This window comes from Anolis carolinensis, chromosome 5 (genome assembly GCF_035594765.1).
Source record: "Anolis carolinensis isolate JA03-04 chromosome 5, rAnoCar3.1.pri, whole genome shotgun sequence".
Lineage (NCBI taxonomy): Eukaryota > Metazoa > Chordata > Lepidosauria > Squamata > Dactyloidae > Anolis > Anolis carolinensis.
In genome coordinates, this window is record NC_085845.1 from 109,721,726 (window position 1) to 109,737,861 (window position 16,136).

General features: G+C 36.3%; 1 protein-coding gene across 13 annotated transcripts in view; it reads left to right on the forward strand.

Annotated features, from left to right (window-relative positions):
* slit2 (slit guidance ligand 2) overlaps window positions 1–16,136 on the forward strand; it is a 344,726-nt gene that overhangs the window by 312,770 nt on the left and 15,820 nt on the right. For 9 of the 13 annotated variants that reach the window (XM_062982142.1, XM_062982137.1, XM_062982140.1 and 6 more), the window contains 2 exons: window positions 5,729–5,755; window positions 12,521–12,614. In XM_062982142.1, coding sequence (XP_062838212.1) covers window positions 5,729–5,755; window positions 12,521–12,614 — 121 coding nt within the window. The remainder of the gene's footprint in view (window positions 1–5,728; window positions 5,756–12,520; window positions 12,615–16,136) is intronic. The other 4 variants (XM_062982134.1, XM_062982139.1, XM_016993894.2 and 1 more) reach the window with 1 other exon arrangement.

Below are 16,136 nucleotides of genomic sequence, written 5' to 3' on the forward strand. Positions count from 1 at the left end.
TTAATTAAATTCGTCATTTTATTGTTAGTTCTGGCATTTTTAAAAATATTGCTTAATAAGAATATACTTATCTTGTAAAACAAAAGAAAAACACTGAAATAGAAGGACAATTTGGTGGTTGACTCCATTGGAAGTGTTTAAGATGTAATTCTCAGAACTATCATGATCAAGAAAAGATGTTTTGAGCATGTTGCATGAAACATTAATGCAGCCCCACAATTGTATTTTGATTTTCATACCCTGGAGTTCTTCTACACAAATTAGGATCTCATTTTCAGAGCAGGTTTAAACATTAATTTTCTATTTAGGGTTGTGAATAACATATATTAAGAAAAGGGAATAAAACTGACATTTGCTGATTGTGACGGAGGTGTGTTGTTTGAAGATATTCACATCCATAAATAAGGAACAGAACAATAGAGTCAAGAAAAAAAATCAGGGACAGATCCAGTCAGTGTCTTCTTATGGAATCAACTGATCCGGGATTTTGAAGAGCATTAAGGCCCCCTGGGCAGCAGCTAGTATCAAGGCTGGCATGACAAAACATTGTTTGTGTTCCAAGAATCTAGGTTATTACTATTTTATTTCTGTTTTTTGTTGATGCTTATAAAATTTCCTCAGTTGCTGTACTGATAAGAGAAGAAATATGTCTTGTTTTAATTTTATTGTGGAGTTTAGGTACAGAGAAAGAAAATAAGCTGCAACAAAGAGGAACATTATTTAATTTTATTTTATTAACTGTGGAAAGAAGAAAATGCTAAATAATTGCAAGGTCAGGGGTTGTCTTGTGTTTGGCAAGAGAAAATATAGAGATAAAAACAAAGTTCTTTAAGTATTATATTTTAACATGTGGTTTAAATTTTTCTTTCAAGGTAATAGGCTTATTGAAAGCCCTATACCGTCAGACTCTACAATCCTCTGGCTTGATGTTAGCAAAGGATGTATCTCTCTGACTGCTTTGGCTTTGTGCCTTCTTGCTTTCCAAAGCAGGGTTAAGGGGTAGACTACCACAGTTATCTAACAACAGTGGATGTTTATCAACATATAGGACATTATATTGAGTAGAAGATGTGCTACCAACCTCCATTTAAGACAACTGAGAAAAGATGAATATGTTTAGCTACAGATAACTCTGGAACAAGACTGAGCACATGTATACCATAAATTTACTATGGCTCACAGTATGGCTCCAACACACTATGATGGGCCTATGTGTCCTGTGTAGCACATAAAAAGCAATTTCCATGTTAGCAGAGGTGGGCTATTTGGAATTGGGGCTGGGGGCAAATTGCACCCTGTACAACCATTATATCACATTGAGCCTCTTTAAAAATAAAACAAAAAGGTGGGTTGGAGCACAGGAGTAGAAATTGCTTGTCCTTGCTCTGCAAACATAGTTCTCTTTCCTTTCCCCCTTTTCTGTGGGCAATACAAGAGTATGCAACCATGTGGTCTAAAACAAGCCCCTCATACAGCTCTATCTAAACCTGCCATGTTCCATGCTGTAATAGCTACTTAAATGGAGAAAGTCTGCTGACCTAATATATATGACAATTCTTCAGTTCAATTAAAGTCAAGGAGCTATGCTATACAAAACCAGACTTAATAGGTTCAATTTGCTATAGATTTTGGCTGTCACTTTCTGGTGAACAGGTAACATATCAGAGATGGAAGGAATATTCCAAGCAAGTAAAATCCTTGGCAATTGAAATCTTCACAGATTCATAGACTGTTGTTTATGAAAAAAAGCACATGAAATTCCACCCTTTTCAAAATAAAATTTTCTGCAAAGAGTTTCCTGCTCAGAAACAGCATGATTTATGTGGAGAAAACAAACTTTTCTCACAAAACAAGCTATGTCTTTTCAGGAAATTAATTCTCAGCCTAAATAATATGTTTTCTCTCTGTGTAAAACCATGCCATTTTGAGAAGACAGAATGTATTTCTTGTGCAGAAATTTTTCTCTGTTTGCATGTGCATCTTTTTTGAACAGAATAAGTTCTGAACTGTGAATAGGAAAAATTGTACTTTTTAGTGACTTTATCATAGCAAGGAGAAAAATGCTAAAATATTTTACAGGAATGAAATTTATGTTGATATATATCCCTGAGCTGTATTCTAGAAAGATTTGATCCTCAGAACTTTACCTTTCAACTTGATTTTTCCCCAGTCCCCCCATTTTAGAAAAGCCAGTTTCAACTCTTCTGGGTTTTCTTGGCAATTTTCAAGTTAAATAAAAAGAAAACGAATATATTGTGGCTCCTGTTTCCACTGAACTTGATCAAACTTCTGGTCCACTTAGAATTAAGACTAGCTCACCTCTTGGTCTGGTTGGTACCATGATCAGTTGTCCCAGGGCATAGTCAATCAGAGTATCTTGAATGTTTATTTTGTGATGGTAAATGAAGCCACCCATTACTTCAGGGGTGAGAATTTATACATTCCTTCAGAGATATGTTGGCTTGGGCTGTTGGGAGTCCAATAATATGTGAAAGCTGCCACCTTTGCAGTATTACAGACTGTCTGATACCCCGGCTATGTTAAAATCACCTAACTGGTCAATGATAATGGAAAATGAAAGCATTCAGAAGGCTCTTGTGTTCTTCATACTGTGGTCTTGGATCTCTTTTCCCTGCTTTTTTTCTCTGACACTGAGACAAAACAGAAAATAAGTAGAGCCTATGCTTTATCTTTTTTTCTATAGTATAAACTCTCACTTTTGGCCATTTAATGCCAAATCATTTATTGGAAAAGAAATTGGAATTATATACACACAAGTTGTTGCAAATTACTATTTCCTCCAAATGATACTTAATTCAATAATTGAATATTACTTTCCACCTCTCAGTGAAACAATGTGTAATGGATTGCATCACTTAGTAATAGCCAAACTTGGCATATTTGTGAATGCTATAATTGAAAACTGACAATTGGTTGTAATCTTTAAGCCAATTATTGCTAAGCTACTGAAACCATTTCAGCAAAAAAAATAGCCTAAAGATAAGTTCACACAATCCACATTGAGCATGTGGCAGCTGGCAATTGAAGTGAGTTGTTACTCAGGATAGGTTTATGGTAATTTCATCATTTCCCCGCTTTTTACCAGTAGCTTTAAGATAAAATGTGGTATTTAACAATCACACTCAGACTTGCTTTTACAGATTTTAGGGACACGGATAATCTGCTTAGTTTCCTTTTGAATGGGAGCAGTCAGGTTTGCTGGTCACAGTAATTTAAAAATGGATTTTTGTGTTTTGTTCCATTTTGTTTTCATGGCTTTTCTTTTTTCAAGCACTGTATACATCTGGAAAGTCATTGTGGCAAGAAGAATGGAAGGGGGGAGAAAATAATTCAGTAGTCAGTACTTTGGGAAAGTACCTATAACTTGGTGTTATGTATTGTACTAAGCTCCTTCTTTACATGAAAGTATATTTTGGGGTTTAGATTGATTAGGGGATCACTAGTTTAATTATCCTTCATGCTAAGGGCTCCTTGCTTCCTCTTGAAAACTATCCTTTCACTCATGTTGGAAAATGTAACAAAGGCCAGGAACAAAATGAATTTGAAGTGCTTGTTTCAGACACACATTGCTCCCAAACAACTAGCCTAGCTGATGTTTGGGCTTGAAATACCTGGTTGAAATACAGATATTTGTTTGAATGATACTGTATAATTGTTTCTTTCACTTACAGGTTGATCAATCCTTATCCAGAATTCTGAAATCCAAAATTAACCAAAAGCCTAAATTGTCCGCATGAGATAGTGCCAAATTTGCTTTTTGATAGCTCAATGTACACCAACTTTGCTTCTGTCACAAAATTATTAAAAATAGTGTTTATAAGAATATCTTCAGGCTATGTATATAATGTGTATATATATGAGTCCCATCTTTCTCTGTCACACACACATTCTCTTATATTCTAAAATCCAAAATAAAATCCAAAACACTTCTAGTTCCAAGCAATTTGGATATAGGATACTCAACTTGTACCATATGGGTAGAAGCTATCAACATCTAATGAATTAGTGTAAAGTACCTGTTGCATTTATATTGCTAGAGCTTTTATTATTTATCAAACCAACTAAATTAGTTTATCATTCATATTATTAAGGAAGTTCTGTAACTTGCTGTAGTTTTCGTTATCTTATTCACTGCTCTGGATGATATTTTGAGGAACAGGAAGAGCGTTTTTACATACATTCTGCAACGTAGAAATAAGTTCCTCCATTATTTAAACTTCACTTCAAAACAAGGGTTTCACTTCAAGCAACAAAGTACTCGTTTTGTTGCTGTTCTTGAATCTGAAATCTTTTTTCTCAGGCTCTTCTAGAATGGAGGAGCAACAAATCTAACTGTAATGACAAATCATTCCATTTCAAGTCACAGCAAGAAGTCTCAAGTCACACTTTCCAGTATTGCTTGAAACTGAGCAATGCAGCATCATGGACTGGAGAGTGTGTACTCCTCTGAGGAGGAACCATGTGTAGTTCCACCAGATTTCATAGCCAATGTTAGTATCATGGCCAATTGTAAACAGCTGACCAGTAGAATAGAGAACATGCATTTTCATTTAGCAGGCCTTGCTAGATCATTTCACTTGATTCTAGTAGTTCAAGACTTGGAACAGACCGAGGTAATAAACTTCACTGTTACCAGCCTGCTTAAACTATTCTCATAGCTATTATGACAAAAGATGGGCCACATCTGGGCATGTCAATTTACAGCTTTAATACACCTTGTTTTAAGGCTTTTTTTAAAAAAAGCAATGGAAGATAAAAAGCCATCTCCTCCACTCTCTAAAAGAGCAATCACTACAAGAAATAAACATAATTTAACCCCCTTTCTCAAGTTTCCAGAGTGTTACAGGGTTTACAAAACGGGTCTTTGTGCTCATCTTGCTCTAAAATGTTATGTGTTGAAGGCAATATTATGTATAGCATGCTACTTCCAAACTCTGATTTACTTTGATGAAGAGCTGCTGCGAATATGATCTATAAATTAAAATATATTTTTAATATTAGGTTTCTTGTATTGAAAATATCAGTGCCCTATAGAGGGAAATATACCAAGTTGTAATAAGAATGTCCACTTTAAACCATTGACTAAAACATATCTGTGTTTAAAAATAGTACAGATTTTTAGAAAAAAATGCATTTTTATTACCTGCTGGTATTTGAGAGAAAAATATGGTTTACATTTGCTTCTAAAACCAGAATTATCCTTAAGTACTGTCAAGAAGTATATCACAAATACCAATATGGCATTACTCTATGAATTTTTATGTAGCTTAACTAAAAACTCATGGAAAGGAGTTTGAATCGGAACAAATGAAACCCTTGGAAATGAGAAACATTTCCAACTTCCCTGAACAATATTTGCTATGTAGTTTAAGCTGTGCCTTAATGTATTCACATTTGTAACCAACCCAGATTGTTAGGACCATTAAGTATACATTCTGTAGATTGTGGCTATTTTTTTTTTTTGCTGCTTATTATCATCTGCTATTAAGAACATGGATATCTTGTAAGGCTCTTTCTAAGCTAGCAGTGGAGCATACCTCTTCCGTATGTTTTGCTCTGCTTTAGATGAAACTGAAAAGCTTACTTCACTTCTGCTACATCAACTTAGCTTTTTTGCTGCTGTTAACTGTGCATTAATTTACTTGTGCTATGGTGTTTCAGTACAATGTAAAAGTCTCTTTGTCTCTTCTGTCTTTGTCACTGCAAGCTGCTAATCTGAATGAAGTGGAAAAAGGTTAGTCGCCTTTTAAGCCTTTTTCATTATCTAATACGCTGTCACAGAATTCGTTTTAGGTACAGGGCACTCTTCCAGAATGATTTCATTGATTCTGTTCAACTGATGGGCAGTGTTACTGATACAGTTCTTTGTGGGGATTTTTAATACTTTATTCCAGGACAAATGGCTTTAAAATGATCAAATCTATGTTCTTCAATATATGTACAGGCAATCTCCAAGTTACGAACAAGATAGGTTCTGTAGATTTGTTCTTAAGTTGAATGTTTATATAAATCAGAACAGGTACATTTTTAAGTGTAATTCCAGCTGTGTGTGTGTGTGTGTGTGTGTGTGTGAGCTTTGCATACCATAGTGTTTTGCTGTGTGTTTGTTTTGCTGTCTGTGCCCCTGTGCAGAAGATTTCACCTCACTTTCGGCCCCTGTGGTAATTCACTTTTGAAAAATTTGGTTTATTGTGGAAACAAGAATTGGTAATAAAAGCTTCAGTGGAGTCATTTTTTCCCATGATAATGCTTTCAGAAGTAAATTTCCCTTCCTAAGGATAGATTTCTCTCACTTCATGTTGTCTCACCCCATTTGTAAGTCAGATGTTTGTAACTCGGGAACTGCCTGTATTGAACTCTGTCATGATAACAGTAAAAGCAACTACAGTAGAGTCTCACTTACCCAACATAAACGGGCCAGCAGAACGTTGGATAAGCGAATATGTTGGATAATAAGGAGGGATTAAGGAAAAGCCTATTAAACATCAAATTAGGTTATGATTTTACAAATTAAGCACCAAAACATCATGTTATACAACAAATTTGACAGAAAAAGTAGTTCAATATGCAGTAATGCTATGTAGTAATTACTGTATTTACGAATTTAGCACCAAAATATCACGATGTTTTGAAAACATTGACTACAAAAATGTGTTGGATAATCCAGAACGTTGGATACGCGAGTGTTGGATAAGTGAGACTCTACTGTAAAATGATTTGGGGGATCAGTATTTATAGGGCTCTGTACAAAATTAAAAGAGTAATAGAATGTTTGGAAAAATTAACTTCTCTGTTCAAGTGGACCAGTTACCAACACACTTTTCACTAGTGTAGCTCTTATTATCTAATCACATGTTGTTGTTCTTTGAAATAACACACTTGTGGATTGCTCAGCTAAAGAGCCAGGAAGAAATAATGCTCTATTGCAAAGGCTGAGAAATTCCCAATTGTAATTATACCTTTTGCACAAGTTTCCAAAGTTACTAGAAATGATCTCTCATCCTCATTTTGATTTGGGTGTTGCCCTTTTCATACAAGAGATGAAACTGGCATGAATTAGCTGTGACACTCATCCTTGTTTTATAGAGTTACGGGAGTTAACATATGGGAGAAGCTAAGTGCTAAACATTATTTCAGATGATGTCCTTAACAATTTCAATTTCAAAGTAGACATCCCAAAGCAACACCATATGATTACTAGCAGTCACAACCATTTGTGCATTTCCCAGGCCAACATCACATCAGATCATGAAGGATAGACGTGTACCAATTCCCTTTGGGCAGATAGAACAGGGTGTCCTGCGATTCTTTGAACTTTAACTCCCATGAATCCCAGCTTTTATGATCATTTACAAAGGATCAAAGAAATGGAAGGGGACCAAGTTGGAAACAGCTGTTCTAGTTGTGTATGATTTCATCTGACAAGTGGACTATAGGCCTGACTAGAAATTTTTAACTGATAGAGGGAATTCACTACAGGCAGATGATCTTGACAGGTAGAAGGGTGAACATGTTTGCCTTAATTGGATGCCATTAAGTTACATAGCCAGATAATATAAATGACTCAAGACTGTTTCAATGCATTCTCACCTCCCTGTGTTCATTGGCAGGAAGATGGCAGGTACAGCTGCTACTTCCAAGTTGAATTCAAGAATCATTGCTTGTCAATTAAATGACAGTAAGCAATCTTTAAGGTAGAGTATGGCTGGGAGAGGGTGGACAGTAATACCCATAATGTAGCAGTTTCTTGCAACTAGTAAAAGACTGCTGCTATCATTTGCTTTTCATGAAGCATACTATGATTCAGAAGACATGTACAAACACATTCTGGGGGTCCAGCTCTGCAGTGAATTAAGGGTAGACATGCCACTTCACACAAGATAACTAGAATTACTTATCAGTAAACGTTCCTTCTTTCTATCTTACATTGATAACACGCATTTCAGAATGAATAGCATTCATAATATTCATAGATTTATTTTCAGTGTGAGTCCTCTGGTTTATAGTATTGAATCCTCTATTCTCAACTATGACTGCATCAACAGATTTGCTTACTTTAGAACACCTTAGGCATTGTCCTCTAATCACTTCACTTAGGGAGAGAAGACATTAAAAATCAGTTCAAAAATATGAAAGACCTACAAGAACTTTGTTTTTTTCTTCCAAATATTAAGTGTGGCTGAGTGCTGTGTGTACTGTAACAATGAATTGTATGTTTGCTATTTGGGTGAAGAATTTTTGTCCCATTGACATACCTGCCTACCTCTCTAGTGATGATGGAAAAATATCCATAATTGTTTATCCCTTGGCCAGAAACCAGGTTTCCCAACATCGGGAAATCCCATTAGGAAAAATAAACAAACTCTTCAGAATTTTGTAGTATTTTATTCTCCTATTCCACATTATGATGTATTGTGGTAAAATTATTCTGTGGAGGGAAATGTAAATTTTTGTGTGAAAAGGGTATTTTTTTCATAATAATAGCTCTGTAACACTTCAAGAAATTCAAATCCAGGCTGAATAATGCAGGGGAATATTATTTTTTTTATTCTGATTTTTCACCTCTCATGTGAAGAGAAAATGGTCAAGGATATCCCTAGTATCTATATTCAGTTATTTAACGTAGTTTATATTTGGGTTTTAAAATCATGGGAAGGAGGAAAAAGCTACTCTAAGGACCTCTTGACATGGGGCACACGGGGCTTAAACAGCCCCCATTTTGCTGTTGTTGATGGGGCCTGGACGGAGCTTGCAGAGGGTCACTTTCCTCCCGAAGTGGAGGGGAAGTGTCATATGATGCTTCCTCCTCCACCACGGAGAGGAAAGTATTTTTCTGCACCTTCCTCTCCTTTCCCTCATATGATGGTAAAAGAGCAACAGGGCAACACACGTTGCCACCCTTTCTCCCATCTGATGGGGATGGGACATGGCTCCAACGTGCCTTGTTCCATCCCCACCATATAATGGGGGAAGGAAGGAAGACACGCGGGGCACCACGAGTCACCCATGCACCTTTCCTTTCATCATCAAACAGTATGGCCCCAGGGGCCATGTGAAGAGGTCCTAAGTGATCCAAAGACTGTGTGTGCATCCATAATGGTAGTTTTTAAAAAATCTTTGCCCCTTGACACCACAGATCCTCATATTATATCAAAAACTTCTTCTGAAATTCTACTTGGAATTTCAGAAAGAGACTTGTCAGGCAGATTGAAGGCTGATGTTAAAGAAAAGAAAAGCTAAAACTCAGTTGTGCGTATGAAACTACCCTGTTTCCCCAAAAATAAGACAGGGTCTTATATTAATTTTTGCTCCCAAAGATGCACTAGGTCTTATTTTCAGGGGATGTCTTATTTTTCCATGAAGAAGAGCTCACATTTATTGTTGAACAACAAAATGAACATATATTATATACTGTAAAGTAGTTGTCATCACAAACCAGCATAACCAGACAAACTATGAATCCTATCAAGAATTTCTTGTTACTACCATTATTTACATGTACAACAATCTATGGTACCTCTTGCAGTTTAGGTTTCACAAGGTTTCCACGCTGATTTCTCGCTATTCTAGTTTCAATGTAGTCATGAATGATGAATAATATACTATACTATAATAATAATATGACAATATAATAATAATATAATGATATACAATATATTAATGAGATAATATAATAATAGGATATAATAATAACAGAATATGATAATATGGTATTAATAGGATAATATAATAATGGGATATAATAACAGAATAGCATAATAATATAATAATAGGATAGTATAATAGAATAATAGAATGGAATAGAATGATACAAAATATATTAATACGATAATATAAAATGGAATATAATAATAACAGAATAATAATATAATAATATGATAATATAATAGAATAATAATAAAATAATAGTATAGAATATAATGATATAAAATATATTAATAGGATAATATAATAATGGGATATAATAATAACAGAATATGAGGCTAATAATATGGTAATAATAATAGTATAAAATAATAAGTTTCATGGCATAGGATAGGAATAAGAATGGGAGGAGAATCCCAATGCGTCCTGTACCTTTAAGAAGCAGAAGGAGCAGGACGAGTGGAAAGCCCTTTTCCTTTCCTCCCACCCTCCCTTGCCCTGGCTCCAGGAGCCAATCTGAAGCCTTGGGGGCGAAGGGAGCATGGCCAGGACGGAGCCTTGTCTCGGAAGGAAGAAACGGCAGCGCAGCAGCAGCCATGGAAGGTTTTTCAAGCCGCATCTCTCCCTCCCTCCGGTGTGTATGAGTGCTGCTTTAGCCCTGCAGCCATGCTTCCCAATGGAACTCTGCTGCAGCCTTAGTTGCTAGGTCTTACTTTCAGGGGAGGCCTTATATTTGGCAATCCCCCAAACTAGGTCTTATTTTTTGGGGAGGTCTTATTTTAGGGGAAACACGGTAGTTGCACAGTTACGGGATCTGGTCCTATTAAGTTTGATTAATGTCTTACACTATCTTTGACATTAGTTTTAAGCTACTGACAGTTTATGGGGAAGGCTACAATTACATGATTTATTAGTAGTAGTAACCAGTGTTTTTGCTGGTGAAAAAGTATTAGCAGTAACTAGTTTACTGTTATCAAACAAAGTACTATTTTAAGTATGGTCATAACAATAGCATTTGTCAACGTGAAGGATTTCTTTTTAGTCACCTAGGTATCAAGAGGGAAGTTGAGGGAGAGATAAGAAGGGGAAAAATAAACAACGAAAAAGGAGAAACAAAGGATGGTTAAATAAAGGATAGGTGAAAAGGAATGGCAAGCATTCAGATTTTTTTGCTTCTGTCTTCTGAGTCTTTAGGTGTCAAAGCAAGGAACTGGCATTCATCTCTTATTCAATAAGAGCCCTTACCCAGTTTCAGTGCAAAAGTGGAGCATTATTTATTTATAATAGAAGACCCACCTGCAGTTATATAGGGTGGTCTCAGAATCATCCTGTATAACTGGATTTCAATATTTAATAACTCCTTTATTTTCTTTTGTTTTTAATTAACAATACCATAACATCATATAAAAATATATAGGAAATAACATTACATAATGTGTGAAAACCCAAATCTTGTAAATGGTGTCCAATACCATAGTATTATATACAGTATATTTAGGATGCTTTTGTGACCTTTGGGCCACCCTGTATAACAGTTCAAAAGAAGACCATGTCCGTCGTTGACAATAGGTAAAGGGCAGTCTGAGATCCACTGGAAAAGCCTAATTGCAGCTGTTCTGCTATAGGAGTTGACTCTCCATGGCTGCTTTCTACACTGCTGCATTAATATGTGAATCCAGGAACAATGTGGATGATAACAATATTAGTGGTTCTTTTTACTAAAGCAACATCCTTCTTCTCAGCTATCCATCATTAACCTCTTACACATGCACCAACTTATTTCCTATGTATACGTTTTGCTAGATAATATCTTAAAGACATCTGATATTGAATGCCAAGTAGAGTCAGTCCTAGTAAGTCCTTGGATGGGATACTACCAATGAATACCTGATGCTGCAGAAGGCACTGAAAATAATACCAGATTCACTGCCTAAGAAAACTATATGATATTAATGGAGTAGCCTTGAAAACACATATACAGTGTTCCCTCACTTATCGTGGGGGTACGGTTCCAGGACCACCCGCAATATGTGAAAATTCACGAAGTAGGGATGCTATATATTTATACATTATTTTAGTTATACACTATTTTAAATCTTTATCAACCAATTTTGTGTTGATAAATCGTCTCCTTCTCCCCCCGTTGCCACTTGGGCTCCTTTTCTCTTCCTTTGGCTTTTCTTTCATCCCTTCCTTAGGCTGTAAATTGTAATTTTTTATGATTTATAATATTCTTTTAGAGTTTATTGAAAAACCGCAAAACAGCAAATCCACAAAAAGCAAACCGCAAAGTAGTGAGGGAACACTGTACGCACATTTTACTGGAGTGGTATGGAAAGAAACTGAAGACAATTTAAGTGTCACTAACTACACTACACTTGATCTTAGTCAAAAGGCTAAAGGTTGAACTAGGCATGTATATCAGTTCAGATGTTATGTTTTTCTATTTTACATAGAATTGCTGTAATCTTTTTGCAATAGTATAGAGTTCAGTTACAATGCTTTGAACATAATTGTGACTGGAAGAAAAGCAAGTCCTTTAAGCTGTGGTTCTGTGTCAACTGTAGTTAAGAACCTTAAAACCTAATCTCCATAACAGTAGAGCCTTTTATTGAAATGATTAATTGTTAGTAAGATAAATCTTCTCACAACTAGGGAAATTTTATGGGAATGAGCACGAAGCTTTTGGGACAGTCTTGAATGTCTATTTGAATTTTGCTGCCTTGTTTTTTTTATTTCTGACCCAGGGCAAATGCAAATATATATATATATATACAAACAAGTTAAATTTTCATTTTGTTTTTTGGGTCCCAATGTGGTCTAATTATGCTGCTTGGATATATTTTTCTTACAGGCGAGTTATGTGAAGAAAAGCTGGATTTCTGTGCCCAAGATTTGAACCCCTGCCAGCATGACTCAAAATGCATCCTGACGCCCAAAGGATACAAGTAAGTACTGTATCCTTATAGTCCATTTTGTCTGTGCTTTTAATCACTGCTTTGTACATTTGAATGGTAACAAGCTTTGTTTTTATGGAGGTGAATTGCACTGTCAGTACGGATTCACAGGAGTTGTGATCACAGAATAGCAGCTCAATACCCCCCCCCTCTCAATTTGTATGGAACCTCATGGAATAACATGAAGAATCTTTGTTGAGTGACCAGTTTTCTAGCAGTGTGAATTAAATACAGACAATGACAAATGTAGAGTTTTTATCCTCTGTGACAATCCACGCAAAATCCTTTCAGTCATTTGGACTAGGAAGTGAATAATTGCCTTAAATTAAAGTTGGATTATGAAGCTGCAATTACAAAATGGGTTATTAGCAAGTCACATTGGGAACTATTATATAATAAGGAGGTTCATCACCAGGAAGGCTAATCTTTAATTAACTGGCATCCTTATTATCATTAATTAGTATGCACACTTGAAAAGTGTTTTTTAATGGACTTTAGATGAGGAGATTTAGGAAGCCTGCTGGTCCGATCTGCACCTGCTTTGTGTATTAGGTTTTGTTGTGCCAAAACTACATCAGGCCAATTGTGAGTTGTTACGCTAAGTGCTTTTAAATACTACCTTCTCTTTTAATTCAATAGTTTTAATTCATTATTTCCAGTATGTATCAGAACAGCAAAGCATACAGCCATTTATTGGAGCTAGTCATTTGTTAAGCATGTATCTTTTTTGTTCATTTTCTTAACATTTGATTCCCTTTCTTTGGGACCTAAAGGATGGGTCAAACTAGAAGTGGAAAGTCAGAAGTGATAGTATAGATGCTTGGGGGGAGGGGAAGCTTGGTAAACCTTCTTTGTTGTTGTTGTTTATTCGTTCGGTCGCTTCCGACCCTTTGTGACCTCATGGACTGGCCCACGCTAGAGCTTCCTGTCAGCCATCATCACCCCCAGCTCCTTCAAGGTCAAGCCAGTCACTTCAAGGATACCATCCATCCATCTTGCCCTTGACCGGCCTCTCTTCCTTTTTCCTTCCATTTCCCCCCCATTCAGAAGTAAACCTTCTGGTTTTGCTAAAAACAAAATGTGTCTTTAACCACTGGCACATCACAATGTATGATTAGTAGTCTATATTTGCTTTGAAAAAGGTACAGATTTGCCATAAAAAGAAGATTATTGATTTTCTAGGCCAGGTCCAACACTGAATTTGTGCCTTCTTCTTCCTTTAATCCTTTGTGACACCCAAAAGTTTGTGCCCATGAGTTTCCCAACCCTCTGAACCATCATTAGAGTTAGTGGAAGGGACTGTGAGAAAAGGGTAGGGGTAGGATCAAAGTACAGGAATTACCCACATCCTGATACTTTTTATGGATCTGCTTGGTTCTGTACAAAATACAGCAAAATCCAAAATCCACAAAACAGTGATACTATTATTGAACTAACCAAAAAGCACAAAATACATCATTCATGCTTTTGATGTTTCACTCGTTTCTTCACCAGGCAAAGATGTTAAAAATAAGACAGAAAAGAATAGTGACAGTGTTTAGAATCACAGGCCTAAATTTTGTCTGAAATGTTATTTCTGTTGTTAGTTAAGATATTTAAAAGTACAGTCAGCTGCCCACATTCACAAGGGTATGGACCCAGGAACCTGTGAAAGTTGAAGAACCATGAATTATCATACTCCCTCCCCAACATGCATGCCCTAGACTCCTTTCCTACCAACAATCCTCGCCTATTACTCCCTTCCCCACCTTCCCAGCATGAAGCTGGAAACCAGGAAATCCCAAATGGATGACACCCCCCCCCCCATGAGGGTCTGCCTCCGGGGGCAAATCAAAAATGGGCTACTTGGAAGTCCCTGAACAGACTCAGAAGTGGAGTGGACAGATCAAAAAACAACCTGGCAAAATGGCTCTACCAGAAGAACCATCTACCTTGTGAGATTGTGGAGCAGAACAAACAACTCTGCATATGTATGTTTGTCCACAATGCTCTGCCTCATTCACAGAGGAATAATTGTTTAAAGCTACAGACAATGCGATCACTGTTGCCCGTTTTTGGTCAAATATTATTTAACTGCTTGTGTTCCCTCCCGCTTGTGTTTTTTATCAGTTGTATACTTATTTATGCAATGCTTTTGACATAAAATAAAAAGCACGAAGCTTCAGTGAGATTCAAAACCTCTTTCAAAACCATCCACATTCTCATGTCTTGCCAAAAGCACCACATACTTTCCCTTTTTTTGCCACCTTCCCACTTCAAAGACTTCGTGAAATTTTAAACCCTTCCTTGCCTCACTCATTCTGCTATCAGTTTTAAAACCTCCCTTTCAGTGGGAAAGGACAGGAATAGGAGGTGACACTAGCTACAAGCGCCCAAATGAACAGGAGCTATAAACTCCCAAATAATCAAATACACTCAAGAGGAAACCGTGGATGTGGGGGCTGACTGTGCAGGTGGGGAGTCACAATATCTTACCAATCTCTCTTATGAAAAGCGTGGCTTTGTCATTATTTAAATGGACTTTGATCAACTGGCAATGTTGCACATATATTGTACTAGATGTAGCATTAGATAAAAGAGTTTTTATTAACTTGATGTGAATGAAGAAGCAAGACTTAATAGAGATTTTTGTTATGATGAAAATATCATTGAAACCCACTTTTTAAAGCATTCCTTTTTGGATCCTGCATGAAGTTCATTGAGCTTGCATTTTCAGGGCACATTGATGACTCCGTTGATAATATATATGGTAGCATTCCTCATTCCTACTTTCTACAGGTTTATGCACAATTGAGAGATTTTCTGATGCTTTGGGAGTTACTCAATCTCCATTATAATATGAAATCTAAATATCTGAGGGGAAGACCAAGCTTTGGGAAATATTATTTATATATTTATACATTTATTTTTGTATTCCACAGAAGCCCTCAAAGCAGGTTACCAAAATCCAAACAATAATATAATATTAAAAGAAATTTTAGAAATTGGAGCAATGTAGCTTCCCAGATCTCTCACATAGATCTCTTCCTACCTTCATCTGGACCTTTTCCAAGAGTGAAAAGGACATGGCACCCTTTGACATCAAGGAAATGTTACACACTTGAAGTCACTAAGGAGGCTTGTTACAGAAAGCTTGTTCAATAATATAATAAACACACACAAAAAAGATTGGAATTAAATATCAGTCCCTTCCCTCTAGGCATGGCATTATGGACAATGGCTGGATGATGAGAATAATTTATGTGAACTGTACAGATTCTTTAGCCACTGTTTTGAAGTACATCTCTGAAAGCAAAAAAATGGCTGAATTTCTGGCTAAGGTTCATATATTTGCTAATTTTGAAAAAAGGTATTTGTGTGATTACAGTTACAAAAAGAGCTGTCAGAATGATTCATGGGAGCCTTTAAGATGTGCAGCATGAATGCTTGATGTAACATCATATAATCAGTCAGAAAAGCAAAAGAAGACAAAGCTTACAGACATTAAATTGCAGTCTTTCTTGCAAAGCAAGG